Source organism: Ranitomeya imitator, chromosome 5 (genome assembly GCF_032444005.1).
Source record: "Ranitomeya imitator isolate aRanImi1 chromosome 5, aRanImi1.pri, whole genome shotgun sequence".
In the NCBI taxonomy this organism is placed as follows: domain Eukaryota; kingdom Metazoa; phylum Chordata; class Amphibia; order Anura; family Dendrobatidae; genus Ranitomeya; species Ranitomeya imitator.
The window spans coordinates 248,922,808-248,937,854 of record NC_091286.1 but is presented as its reverse complement, the minus strand read 5'-3'; the positions used below and the strand labels follow the sequence as shown (position 1 = coordinate 248,937,854).

Here is a 15,047-nt window from a genome sequence, read left to right as displayed (position 1 = left end):
TCATTTGAAGTCATTTTGAGGGGTCTATATGAAAGAAAATGCCCAAGTGTGACACCATTCTAAAAACTGCACCCCTCAAGGTGCTCAAAACCACATTCAAGAAGTTTATTAACCCTTCAGGTGTTTAATAGGAATTTTTGGAATGTTTAAATAAAAATGAACATTTAACTTTTTTACACAAAAAATTTACTTCAGCTCCAATTTGTTTTATTTTACCAAGGGTAACAGGAGAAATTGGACCCAAAAAGTTGTTGTCCAATTTGTCCTGAGTACGCTGATACCCCATATGTGGCAGTAAACCACTGTTTGGGCGCATGGGAGAGCTCGGAAGGGAAGGAGCGCTATTTGACTTTTCAATGCAAAATTGACAGGAATTGAGATGGGACGCCATGTTGCGTTTGGAGAGCCACTGATGTGCCTAAACATTGAAACCCCCCACAAGTGACACCATTTTGGAAAGTAGACCCCCTAAGGAACTTATCTGGATGTGTGGTGAGCACTTTGACCCACCAAGTGCTTCACAGAAGTTTATAATGCAGAACCGTAAAAATAAAAAATCATATTTTTTCACAAAAATTATATTTTTGCCCCCAATTTTTTATTTTTCCAAGGGTAAGAGAAGAAATTGGACCTCAAAAGTTGTTGTCCAATTTGTCCTGAGTACGCTGATACCCCATATGTGGCAGTAAACCACTGTTTGGGCGCATGGGAGAGCTCGGAAGGGAAGGAGCGCTATTTGACTTTTCAATGCAAAATTGACAGGAATTGAGATGGGACGCCATGTTGCGTTTGGAGAGCCACTGATGTGCCTAAACATTGAAACCCCCCACAAGTGACACCATTTTGGAAAGTAGACCCCCTAAGGAACTCATCTTGATGTGTTGTGAGAGCTTTGAACCCCCAAGTATTTCACTACAGTTTATAATGCAGAGCCATGCAAATAAAAAATATTTTTTTTTCCACAAAAATTATATTTCAGCCCCCAGTTTTGTATTTTTCCAAGGTTAGCAGGAGAAATTGGACCCTAAATGTTGTTGTCCAATTTGTCCTGAGTACGCTGATACCCGATATGTGGGGGGGAACCACCGTTTGGGCGCATGGGAGGGCTCGGAAGGGAAGGAGCATCATTTGGAATGCAGACTTAGATGGATTGGTCTGCAGGCGTCACATTGCGTTTGCAGAGCCCCTAATGTACCTAAACAGTAGAAACCCCCCACAAGTGACCCCATATTGGAAACTAGACCCCTCAATGAACTTATCTAGATGTGTTGTGAGAACTTTGAACCCCCAAGTGTTTCACTACAGTTTATAACGCAGAGCCGTGAAAATAAAAAATCTTTTTGTTTTCCCACAAAAATTATTTTTTAGCCCCCAGTTTTGTATTTTCCCAAGGGTAACAGGAGAAATTGGTCCACAAAAGTTGTTGTCCAATTTGTCCTGAGTACGCTGATACCCCATATGTTGGGGTAAACCCCTGTTTGGGCACACAGGAGAGCTCGGAAGGGAAGGAGCACTGTTTTACTTTTTCAACGCAGAATTGGCTGGAATTGAGATCGGACGCCATGTCGTGTTTGGAGAGCCCCTGATGTGCCGAAACAGTGGAAACCCCCCAATTATAACTGAAACCCTAATCTAAACACACCCCTAACCCTAATTCCAACGGTAACCCTAACCACACCTCTAACCCTGACACACCCCTAACCCTAATCCCAACCCTATTCCCAACTGTAAATGTAATCTAAACCCTAACCCTAACTTTAGCCCCAACCCTAACCCTAACCCTAGCCCTAACCCTAGCCCTAACCCTAGCCCTAACCCTAACCCTAGCCCTAACCCTAGCCCTAACCCTAGCCCTAACCCTAGCCCTAACCCTAACCCTAGCCCTAACCCTAGCCCTAGCCCTAACCCTAGCCCTAGCCCTAACCCTAGCCCTAACCCTAGCCCTAACCCTAGCCCTAATGGGAAAATGGAAATAAATACATTTTTTTTTATTTTTCCCTAACTAAGGGGGTGATGAAGGGGGGTTTGATTTACTTTTATAGCGAGTTTTTTAGCGGATTTTTATGATTGGCAGCCGTCACACACTGAAAGACCCTTTTTATTGCAAAAAATATTTTTTGCAATACCACATTTTGAGAGCTATAATTTTTCCATATTTTGGTCCACAGAGTCATGTGAGGTCTTGTTTTTTGCGGGACAAGTTGACGTTTTTATTGAAAACATTTTTGGGCACGTGACAATTTTTTATCGCTTTTTATTCCGATTTTTGTGAGGAAGAATGACCAAAAGCCAGCTATTCATGAATTTCTATTGGGGGAGGCGTTTATACCGTTCCGCGTTTGGTAAAATTGATAAATCAGTTTTATTCTTCGGGTCAGTACGATTACAGCGATACCTCATTTATATCATTTTTTTATGGTTTGGTGCTTTTATACGATAAAAACTATTTTACAGAAAAAATAATTATTTTTGCATCGCTTTATTCTCAGGACTATAACTTTTTTATTTTTTTGCTGATGATGCTGTATGGCGGCTCTTTTTTTGCGGGACAATATGACGCTTTCAGCGGTACCATGGTTATTTATATCTGTCCTTTTGATCGCGTGTTATTCCACTTTTTGTTCGGCGGTATGATAATAAAGCGTTGTTTTTTGCCTCGTTTTTTTTTTTTTTTCCTTACGGTGTTTACTGAAGGGGTTAACTAGTGGGACAGTTTTATAGGTCGGGTCGTTACGGACGCGGCGATACTAAATATGTGTACTTTTATTGGTTTTTTTTTTATTTAGATGAAGAAATGTACTTATGGGAATAATATTTTTTTTTTTTTTTCATTATTTTGGAATATTTTTTTTTATTTTTTTTACACATTTGGAAAATTTTTTTTTTACTTTTTTACTTTGTCCCAGGGGGGGACATCACAAATCAGTGATCTGACAGTTTGCATAGCACTCTGTCAGATCACTGATCTGATAGGAGTGCAGGCTGCTTCACAGTGCCTGCTCTGAGCAGGCTCTGTGAAGCCAACTCCCTCCCTGCAGGACCCGGATCCGCGGCCATCTTGGATCCGGGGCTCGAGCAGGGAGGGAGGTGAGGAGACCCTCGCAGCAACGCGATCACATCGCATTGCTGCGGGGGGCTCAGGGAAGCCCGCAGGGAGCCCCCTCCCTGCGCGGTGCTTCCCTGCACCGCCGGCACATCGCGATCATCTTTGATCGCGGTGTGCCAGGGGTTAATGTGCCGGGGGCGGTTCGTGACCGCTCCTGGCACATAGTGCCGGATGTCAGCTGCGATAAGCAGCTGACACCCGGCCGCGATCGGCCGCGCTCCCCCCGTGAGCGCGGCCGATCGGCTATGACGTACTATCCCGTCCAGGGTCAGATAAGCCCAGGGCACCTCGACGGGATAGTACGTCTAAGGTCACAGAGGGGTTAAATCAGGAAGAGTTCAGAAATCAATATTTTGTGGCATAACCATGATTTTTAATTACATCTTTAATGCGTCTTGGTATTCTTTCCACCAGTCTTTCACACTGCTCCTGGTGCAAAAATGTAAGCAGTTCTTCTTTGTTTGATGGCTTGTGACTATCCAGCATCCTCTTGATTACATTCCAGAGGTTTTCAATTGGGTTCAGGTCCAGAGATTGCGCTGCCCATGACAGGGTTCTGATGTGGTGGTCTCTTAATTTTTACCAGAGCTATATATATATTTACAGTACAGACCAAAAGTTTGGACACACCATCTCATTAAAAGATTTTTCTGTATTTTCATGACTATGAAAATTGCAAATTCATACTGAAGGCATCATAACTATGAATTAACACATGTGGAATTATATACTTAACAAAAAAGTGTGAAACAACAGAAAATATGTCTTATATTCTAGGTTCTTCAAAGTAGGCACCTTTTGCTTTGATGACTGCTTTGCACACTCTTGGCATTCTATTGATGAGCGTTAAGAGATAGTCACTGGAAATGGTTTTCACTTCACAGGTGTGCCCTGTCAGGTTTAATAAGTGGGATTTCTTGCCTTATAAATGGGTTTAGGACCATCAGTTGTGTTGAGCAGAAGTCTGGTGGATACACAGCTGATAGTCCTACTGAATAGACTGTTAGAATTTGTATTATGGCAAGAAAAAAGCAGCTAAGAAAAGAAAAACGAGTGCCCATCATTACTTTAAGAAATTAAAGTCTGTCAGTCCGAAAAATTGTAAAAACTTTGAAAGTGTCCCCAAGTGCAGTTGCAAAAACCATCAAGCGCTACAAAGAAACTGGCTCACATGAGGACCGCCCCAGGAAAGGAAGACCAAGAGTCACCTCTGCTTCTGAGGATAAGGTTATCCGAGTCACCAGCCTCAGAAATCGCAAGTTAACAGTAGCTCAGACTAGAGACCAGGTTAATGCCACACAGAGTTCTAGCAGTAGACACATCTCTACAACAACTGTTAAGAGGAGACTTTGTGCAGCACGCCTTCATGGTAAAATAGCTGCTAGGAAACCACTGCTAAGAACAGGCAACAAGCAGAAGAGAAATGTTTGGGCTAAAGAACACAGGGAATGGACATTAGACCAGTGGAAATCTGTGCTTTGGTCTGATGAGTCCAAATTTGTGATCTTTGGTTCCAACCACCGTGTCTTTGTGTGACGCAGAAAAGGTGAGCGGATGGACTCTACGTGCCTGGTTCCCACCGTGAAGCATGGAGGAGGCGGTGTGATGGTGTGGGGGTGCTTTGCTGGTGACACTGTTGGGGATTTATTCAAAATTGAAGGCATACTGAACCAGCATGGCTACCACAGCATCTTGCAGCGGCATTCTATTCCATCCAGTTTGCGTTTAGTTGGACAATCATTTTTCAACAGGACAATGATCCCAAACACACCTCCAGGCTGTGTAAGGGCTATTTGACCATGAAGGAGAGTGATGGGATGCTATGCCAAATGACCTGGCCTCCACAGTCACCAGACCTGAACCCAATCGAGATGGTTTGGGGTGAGCTGGACTGCAGAGTGAAGGCAAAAGGGCCAACAAGTGCTAAGCATCTCTGGGAACTCCTTCAAGATTGTTGGAAAACCATTTCTGGTGACTACCTCTTGAAGCTCATTAAGAGAATGCCAAGAGTGTGCAAAGCAGTCATCAAAGCAAAAGGTGGCTACTTTGAAGAACCTAGAATATAAGACATAATTTCAGTTGTCTCACACTTTTTTGTTAAGTATATAATTCCACATGTGTTAATTCACAGTTTTGATGCCTTTAGTGTAAATTTACAATTTTCATAGTCATGAAAATACAGAAAAATCTTTTAATGAGATGGTGTGTCCAAACTTTTGGTCTGTACTGTATGTATATATATATATTTATATACATATACATATTTTTATGATGTATTACATGGACATTTTCTCCCATGGGTAAACACAGTGCAATGTTTGAGTGCCATTTACTATACCTGTTGTATGTATTAAAAAGGAGGCATTATAATGGTCATCCATTATAAGAAAAATATGCTGATGTTTCAAAAGCAGCACCTTACCTGTCGACAGGTTGTGAATGGTATAGCAAATTATCCTTATTAAATTATTAACTTCTATGAGATACAGCATATGAACAGATACGGCACTGATACTGAAAGAAAACAGTAGCATTTTTACTATTCATTAAACCATCTAATAATATAGAATGGTCCAAAAGTTTCATGTCCAAATGTATCTTACTTTTACATGTCATCATTAAATTGATTATCCTAAATTGGATTTTATTTAACTAATATAATTATTTGTTAGGTATGGTTAAAAATGTTTTCATATCACAATAACACTCAGCTGGGACACCCTTGTGTTCTATGCCATTTTATAGCCCCATAATCCCAGGTATGAATGTGGATACTGACAGTTTGAAAATGTTAGATCTTCTTTACGATTGGCATTCTTTGTTTATAGCCCACAGATGGCTGATAGTGAAGGTACAGTCCAGTTTGATGGCGATGGATATGCATTGGTCAGCCGCCCTGTTCGTTGGAACCCCAACATCTCCACAATAATGTTCAAATTTAAAACATTTTCCTCAAATGCTTTGCTAATGTACCTTGCAACAAATGACTTGGTAAGACATATTTACGTTCTATTACATTGTAGCATTTTATACCATATGTCTTATAGGAGTTATACTGGAATAAAAGAAATTCAAAATATCAGTTTTCTATATTCACTTGTGTGCCATTAATTTTTCATACATTTTTAAAAACTGAAAGAGGTACATTTTTGGAACATTTTTTTTCCTATTGTCACTTACCAAGTTAAAAATTAATGTTTTTAGTGTTTCTTCAGCTTTTGATGGATTGCTATAGATAAGGGGTTTGCAATTAATTTTCCCAAGTGCCCCATGAGAGACTGTTACTGTTTTGTAGGGTCCAAATGAACAAGACATACTTAATCCTGCTCATTATTATTATTGTTTTATATTCATTTGTATAACTTAATATTGAGAAGAACTACTGTAAATCTGTTGTCTGGCTGCTACTGCTAATACATGTTATAATTGGGCTTATTGTAACATATATTGTTACCTGTAACAGATAATCAAAATCATATACGGTAATTTACTGCTTTTATAAAGTTCATTAAAACAATAAATCATACTGCTCCTGTTATTCAGCCCTTGCACATGGATCAACAGCTTCCAATGAAATATGATGCCCCTAAAATCCACACACACAGTATGATGTCCCCACATACAGTGGGGCAAAAAAGTATTTAGTCAGTCAGCAATAGTGCAAGTTCCACCACTTAAAAAGATGAGAGGCGTCTGTAATTTACATCATAGGTAGACCTCAACTATGGGAGACAAACTGAGAAAAAAAAATCCAGAAAATCACATTGTCTGTTTTTTTAACATTTTATTTGCATATTATGGTGGAAAATAAGTATTTGGTCAGAAACAAAATTTCATCTCAATACTTTGTAATATATCCTTTGTTGGCAATGACAGAGGTCAAACGTTTTCTGTAAGTCTTCACAAGGTTGCCACACACTGTTGTTGGTATGTTGGCCCATTCCTCCATGCAGATCTCCTCTAGAGCAGTGATGTTTTTGGCTTTTCGCTTGGCAACACGGACTTTCAACTCCCTCCAAAGGTTTTCTATAGGGTTGAGATCTGGAGACTGGCTAGGCCACTCCAGGACCTTGAAATGCTTCTTACGAAGCCACTCCTTCGTTGCCCTGGCGGTGTGCTTTGGATCATTGTCATGTTGAAAGACCCAGCTACGTTTCATCTTCAATGCCCTTGCTGATGGAAGGAGGTTTGCACTCAAAATCTCACGATACATGGTCCCATTCATTCTTTCATGTACCCGGATCAGTCGTCCTGGCCCCTTTGCAGAGAAACAGCCCCAAAGCATGATGTTTCCACCACCATGCTTTACAGTAGGTATGGTGTTTGATGGATGCAACTCAGTATTCTTTTTCCTCCAAACACGACAAGTTGTGTTTCTACCAAACAGTTCCAGTTTGGTTTCATCAGACCATAGGATATTCTCCCAAAACTCCTCTGGATCATCCAAATGCTCTCTAGCAAACTTCAGACGGGCCCGGACATGTACTGGCTTAAGCAGTGGGACACGTCTGGCACTGCAGGATCTGAGTCCATGGTGGCGTAGTGTGTTACTTATGGTAGGCCTTGTTACATTGGTCCCAGCTCTCTGCAGTTCATTCACTAGGTCCCCCCGCGTGGTTCTGGGATTTTTGCTCACCGTTCTTGTGATCATTCTGACCCCACGGGGTGGGATTTTGCGTGGAGCCCCAGATCGAGGGAGATTATCAGTGGTCTTGTATGTCTTCCATTTTCTAATTATTGCTCCCACTGTTGATTTCTTCACTCCAAGCTGGTTGGCTATTGCAGATTCAGTCTTCCCAGCCTGGTGCAGGGCTTCAATTTTGTTTCTGGTGTCCTTTGACAGCTCTTTGGTCTTCACCATAGTGTAGTTTGGAGTCAGACTGTTTGAGGGTGTGCACAGGTGTCTTTTTATACTGATAACAAGTTTAAACAGGTGCCATTACTACAGGTAATGAGTGGAGGAAAGAGGAGACTCTTAAAGAAGAAGTTACAGGTCTGTGAGAGCCAGAAATCTTGATTGTTTGTTTCTGACCAAATACTTATTTTCCACCATAATATGCAAATAAATTGTTAAAAAAAACAGACAATGTGATTTTCTGGATTTTTTTTCTCAGTTTGTCTCCCATAGTTGAGGTCTACCTATGATGTAAATTACAGACGCCTCTCATCTTTTTAAGTAGTGGAACTTGCACTATTGCTGACTGACTAAATACTTTTTTGCCCCACTGTAGCTCCCACAGAGTATGACATCCTCATACAGCCTCTCAAGCAGTATGATGTTTACCGATACAGTATGATACTCCCACACCATCCAGTTAAAAGTATGATGTCCTCACAAGGCCCCACACACAATATTATGTCACCATTAAGCTCTTTACACATTATAATTTCCCAACACAGTATGATGTCACCTTAATGGCCCGACAAATTATGATATCCCCTCACATATTATGATGTCCCCCCAAAAATCCCTCACACATTATTTGGTCATCTCACAAAGCCCCCTCTGCATTATGATGTCCCCACAAATCATCTCTCATAGTATGAGGTCACCACACATGCAATATGATGTCCCCACCAAAATTCAACACATAGTGTGATGTTTCTGCAGTTTCCCATAAATACTTATAATTTGACAAAATAAAACTACTCCCCTAACCGCGTTCCACTGCTGCTCCATTCTTTGCTCTGCAAAGATGTAATCACATCTACTGCACTCTCAGATGCACAGGCTCAATGGTGGAATAGAGAGCTGATGGCTCCCTGTTCCATTATTACCTTTACAGGTATCAGCCTTCCAAAGATGTTGATACTAGTGAAATTGAGATGCTGGACTTAAGATGGCCTCCTCATAAGGAATGCCATTGTTTCCAGCCCTTTGGCTGTCCCAGTACTCCAGTTGCACAAGATCAGCCATAGGCTAAAGTTTAATGGAATGGACAAGTGTTTCTGTTAGAAAATGGATTCAATAGTTCCATAATTCTGTAGGTCCTCTAGATGAAAACAGGTTGTTAATGTGTCTATTGTAGGAAGTATAAGGAAGAACATCTCTCCTTGTAGAGAATGCCAAGCTGGTGTAAGGAGATTTGTATGCCATATAATGTTCCTTTGGGAATTATACACATGCAAATAGTCTTTTCAAAGAAGAATAAAAATTGAACCCTAGTGAAACTTATTAGGGATAGCAATGCTAAAAGTCAATAGTGACCCATTAATGAGTCTTTCCACATGATTTGGAATAAAAATTCAAACATATGTTCCATTTGCAGACATGTGTTTTGTTGTGATTGTCCCTCAGTGAAAAGTAGGAGGTCTGATTTGGCTGTGTGAGAGGCCTCTGACAGGTGGTCTGAGAGGGAACTTCTCTTCAAGTGGAGAGTGTAAAGCCAGCATAAGAAAATTTATAGGAAATGCAATGCTCCTCTGGGGAATTAAACATACTAATAGCCTCTTCAGAGATTTGGATTGCTATCACCCAATAGGTGGCACTAGAATTCAAGTCCTCCAGCAGCAGTCCACTCCTTGTGAATCTCCCCCCAATTTTTGAATGGCCTTTTCTTAACAATACTTTCAAGGCTGCGATTATCTCGGTTGTTTGTGCACTTTTTTCTTCTACATTTTTTCTTGGATACAGCACTCTGAACAGCCAGCTTCTTAGCAATGACCTTTTGTGGCTGACCCTCATTGTGGAGTGTGTCAATGACTGCCTTCTGGACATCTGTCAAGTCAGCAGTCTTCCCCATGATTGTAGAGCCTACTGAAACAGACTAAGGGACCTTTTTAAACATTTAGGAAGCCTTTTCGGGTGTTTTTGTTAATTATTCTAATTTACTGAGATAATGACTTTTAGGTTTTCATTGGCTGTCAGCCATAATCATCAACATTAACATAAATAAACTTGAAATAGAGCACTCTGTTTGTAATGACTTTATATAATATATGAGTTTCACTTTTTGTATTGCAGAACTCAAATAAATTAACTTTCGATAATATTCAAATTTTGTGAGAAGCACTTGTTCATTGCTTTACTGATTTATTTTCCTCCTCTTAAATTATTTTATCTGCACTAATTAGAGATTCTAGATATAGCAGCAGCTGCTACTTTAGAATGTATAACAAGCCATTATATAATTCAACATCCAAGAACTTCTGTGATGGTGAGCACTTTGGCTCCCTTGCATACCATATGTTTGGAACTATTCTTCCCTAGTCGCAATACCTTTAGAAGAAAATACTGTTATACCGACAGAATTTGAAAAAAATTGCCACAATACATGTGTGTGATTCCATTAAAAATGAAAGGCATGCAAAGGTTCAGCAAGGGCCCCCATTTACCTATTGTGGTTCCCAGTGGTCTGTAATTAGCATGGCCCCAGTTTGATGTATTTTTAAAAAGGTGGTACACTTTAAAGATTGGAATTAATGTCAAAAATGAAATTGTATACAGATATATCCTTTTTTTTTTACTAAATACAAGAGTGATATCAGGATGTAGAAAGTTAGCACTTAACACAATAAAATCCATTAAATTTGTATGGCTATGCGTCAAAAGGTAATATAGTAGATCTCATGAATGCCATAAATCAAAGTTTAAGTAGCTGTATAGAGACCAATACATATACTAACATTCATAAATACAGCTTGATGTTGCCAGTGCTGGGGAGATGAGGTATAAATATATATTTGTGATTGTACTTAACTTGATTTGTTTTATTTGAATTTATAATATATCAATTCCATTTGTGTTTGCTTTTGTAACCTTGATTTGTGTTTTCGATGTAAAAATCAATTTATTAGATCTTTCACTGTGATATTAAAATTCACTTTTCATGAATCATATTTACAGCCAGCGTCAGACATTCCCTATTAATATGCTGTATGTTTTCATTCACTTCAGGGCAGAATTTGTTATGTGAAAGAACTATAAAAGATATATGTGTTGTTGCTTTACTACTTGGCTATTCGATTTTTTTTTATTTTTACAGAAAGATTTCATGAGTGTTGAGCTGAGTGATGGGCGTATAAAAGTTAGCTATGATCTGGGATCGGGGACTGCCTCTGCAGTTAGTAACAAGAATCATAATGATGGAAAATGGAAATCTTTCACCCTATCTAGAATACAGAAGCAAGGTATGTAGAATCATGTATTTATAGCATTTCTTCATGTGGGGCCTATTTACAGCTGCTGCACTGGAAAAGGGTTATGTCCAAGGTTAGCTAGTAACTTAAAGAGGTACTTCCATCGTCAAACTCCTATCCCAATATGTAGTAGGTGTAATAATAATATTAGCAAATACCTCTAATTAGAAATGTAGTATAGCTTTTCTGATTCGCTATGTCTCTTTCCTCATGTGCAGGCATTGCAGGACCTTGGGTATCCATGGTTACAGCCACTGATATATTGACAGTTACAGTAGTTAGCTAGTTGCTAGTGGTCGAAACCATAGATACCTGAGGTCTATGGATGCCTGCATATGAGGAAAGAGATATAATGAATCAGAAAAATTATACTACATTTCTAATTGAAGGTATTTGTAGTCAGCTGACCCCAGCCACGGAGAATCCTCACAACACACAGTGCCTTCGATGTGAGGATTTACAAGTCTGCAGTCACATAGCGTCCTTGCTGACTTGTAGTTTAACCAGACCATGCCTTTAAGCAATAAAATAAATATACGGAACTGATAAAGACTACAGGTAGAGGGACAGCACAAGAATTTCAGTGGTTTGTTTACTAAAAGGTCTTTTACTTTTTAAGTCTAGGAAAGATATTTGATCCAATGATAGTAAATGTAATTATACTATAGATTTTTGTATATCCTTTTCATCAGATTTGATTAACTGCTTGATGCCCAAGTTTTAATTAGCCACTTATTATTCATATTGTAATTATTACTTTCCAGCCAATTTTTCGATTGTGGACATAGATTCAAATGAAGAGGAAAAAGTAACTGCTATATCAACAGGAAGCAACTTTGGCCTTAACCTAAAATCTGATGAGAAAATCTATTTTGGTGGCCTTCCTGGATTAAGCAGTTTAAGGTAATGTCTGTAATTATATTGTAGTCATGTAGCCTGCAGACTTAAAGAAGTTGTCAAGTACATGGACAACTCCTTGTCATATGCCACGCTTGGCCCGGATAAAATAAAATAGCTTACACTCACCTCCCATGCCAGCACCGTTCCTTTGATGTTGGCACTCGCTCTCCCCAGGGCTCCTGTGCCGTTGTTGTGGCACGTGACCCTGGCACTCAATCAGTGTTGGCATCACTGTCCCGCCTTCTGACAAATTGCACATGAGGAGAAAGTCCAGGCTGCAGCTGATCCCAGACTTCCTCTTCACATTTGTCATGCAAACGCACAAGAGCCCCGTGAGTGCTGATACTGTGAGAATGTCACCGGCACAGGAGGTGGGTATAAGTTTTTTTTATTTTATCGGGTATGGTGGGGTATGAGAAGGTGTTTTCCTTTGTGAAAACTCATTGATATATGTCCTATTATAGCATAAATATTTTTTTGCAGACTAGGGAACAGTCTTGTCATCACCATGTATTCCAGTGAGTTTGCATTTAGAGAAGGGACTGTGTGCAAAGATATGCTATTGCTTGCAAAAAAAATGAAAATGATGAAGTATGATACAAACAATTATTGCTTGGGATATCTCATGCTCACATTTAAAGACTGTGCTCACGTAGATTTTATTATCACAATTAATCATTTGTACTCTTCCATGAAAGTGCAGTTAACCTCCTAATAGCTCTAGTTCATATCCATATTCCTTCTTCCTTCTTCTACCTTGATATATTTATAAAAATAGCATGATCATCAAAAGTATATTTAAGTGGCAACAAGTCTTATTTTGAGATGTACTTTGTATTGAAATTCAATCTCTGTGACCAGCAGACAGGACCTGCGGATTAACGTATATGTAAAATGATCACTTAGAGATGAGATGACTTATTGATATTTACATTGCATTATCACTCCATCTTGGCACCCTATGAATTAAATATATGCATTATTTTCTATGTAGTGACTGTATGTCTGGAGGATTTGACTGAATGAGATGACTGTAAATGCACAATTGCTTAGTCAGGGCCGGTTTTAGACAAAGTGGGGCCCTAGGCAAAAATTTAAAGTGGGGCCCCAAATGCTAATGTCGTAAAATCACACAAACATTTAGATTACAGTACATGAACAGGATGCGGATACAGTTGGTGGAGGGGCCAGGAGCCAGTGCTCACACTGTGGCCCCCATATTTAGGGGCTTATATCAGCCAACAAGTCTGCCACTATTAGCTGTATGCAGAGGCGTTGCTAGGGTCAGAAAAGATTGGGGGCCCAAGCCCCAAGACAAAGAGTTGCCCCCAACCCCCTTTTAAATTTTTTTAACTCTTCAGATAAAACAGTGCTAACTCTCTGAGAACAGATCATGTAGTAGATGTCACCTGCAGTCCTATGTAACACCAGAAATAGCAGTGATAATTCTCTGAGTACAGATAATCTAGTATCTATCACATGCAGTCCAATGTAATACCACAGATAGACATAGCATTTCAGAGTAAGACTATGTTCACATGCAGCATTTTTATCACTAGCCAAAACCTTTTCTATTAACAGTAAAAATGTTGCGTTCAAAACACCTGTTTTCAGCTTGTTTTGTGGTGTTCTTCACACTTTCTTCAGCTTTTTTTGAGTGAGGATGTTTGCTTTGTCTACAGTATGTTTAAGACCACATTCATACGATCAGTATTTCACATCAGTATGTGTAAGCCAAAACCAGGAGGGTGATAAATACAGAAGTGGTGACGTGTTTCTCAGGGTATGTGCACACACTGCGGATTCTGCTCTGGATCTGCAGCAGTTTTCCATGCGTTGTACAGCACCATGTTAACGTATGGAAAACAAAATCCACCATACACATGCTGCGGAAAATACCGCGCAGAAACGCTGCGTTGTATATTCTGCAGCATGTCAATTCTTTGTGCGGATTCTGCAGCGTTTTACACCTGCTCCATAATAGGAATCTGCAGGTGTAAAAATGCTGTTGAAAACCGCACAAAAACCGCGGTAATTCCACCATAAATCTGCAGGTAAAATGCAGGGCGTCTTACCTGCAGATTTTTAGGAATCTGCATGGAAAAATCCGTGGCAGATTTCGCAACGTGTGCACATAGCCTCATTGTTCCATTGCTGTTTCTGTATTACAAATACTGACCTAATAATAGTTTAATTCACCAAAACCACTTAAAAAATTGCAGTGAAAAATGCTGTTGCAATATCTGCAGCTTTTTTATTCTTTCATTGCTTTCTACAGGTGAAAACACACTGAAAGAAGTGACACGCTACAGTTTCAATAGCGCTACAGTTCTGAAATCCAGTCAGAAAAAAACAAGCACCTGCAGGAGATTTCGGAAATCTCCTATGTTTTGCTGGCACTTTGAAAAGCAGCTTTTCGCCATGTTCATATGCAGAATTTTTGCAGCTTTTTCTTCTGCAAATAAGAAGTTTACAGCATTTTACAGCACAAGCAAAAACTGAGATTTTCAGAAATCTCCCTTTTATTTTCCCCTGACTGAATTTCACAACTGCAGCCTTTTTAAAATCTGCAGCGTGTCGCTTTCAGCAATTTTTTTCACCCATAGAAAGCAATGAAAAAGTTTAAAAAATTCTGCAAATGTTGCAACGTTGTTTTTCGCTGTTTTTTGTGAATAACACTAACTTTATTAAACATGTACTGTAGACAAAATGCAAACTGTAAAAAACAAACAGCAAAAGCTCTAAGGGTGTGTGCCCACAATCAGTAAACGCTGCGGGGCAGCGTCCAACCCGCAGCGGCCAGATGTTGCAGTATAGTGGATGGGATTTCAAGAAACCCCATCTCTGCTATGTGTGCACTATCACCTGTACCTCACCTGCAGAGACGGACATGCGGCGCGTC

The 15,047-nt window shown here is 39.8% G+C and overlaps 1 protein-coding gene across 2 annotated transcripts in view; it reads left to right on the top strand.

Annotated features, from left to right (window-relative positions):
* The window catches only part of LAMA2 (laminin subunit alpha 2), a 1,496,617-nt gene that overhangs the window by 1,336,663 nt on the left and 144,907 nt on the right, over positions 1–15,047 (top strand). For both annotated transcript variants that reach the window (XM_069726054.1, XM_069726053.1), the window contains exons 49-51: positions 5,935–6,097; positions 11,092–11,236; positions 12,010–12,148. In XM_069726054.1, the coding sequence (XP_069582155.1) occupies positions 5,935–6,097; positions 11,092–11,236; positions 12,010–12,148 (447 nt within the window). The remainder of the gene's footprint in view (positions 1–5,934; positions 6,098–11,091; positions 11,237–12,009; positions 12,149–15,047) is intronic.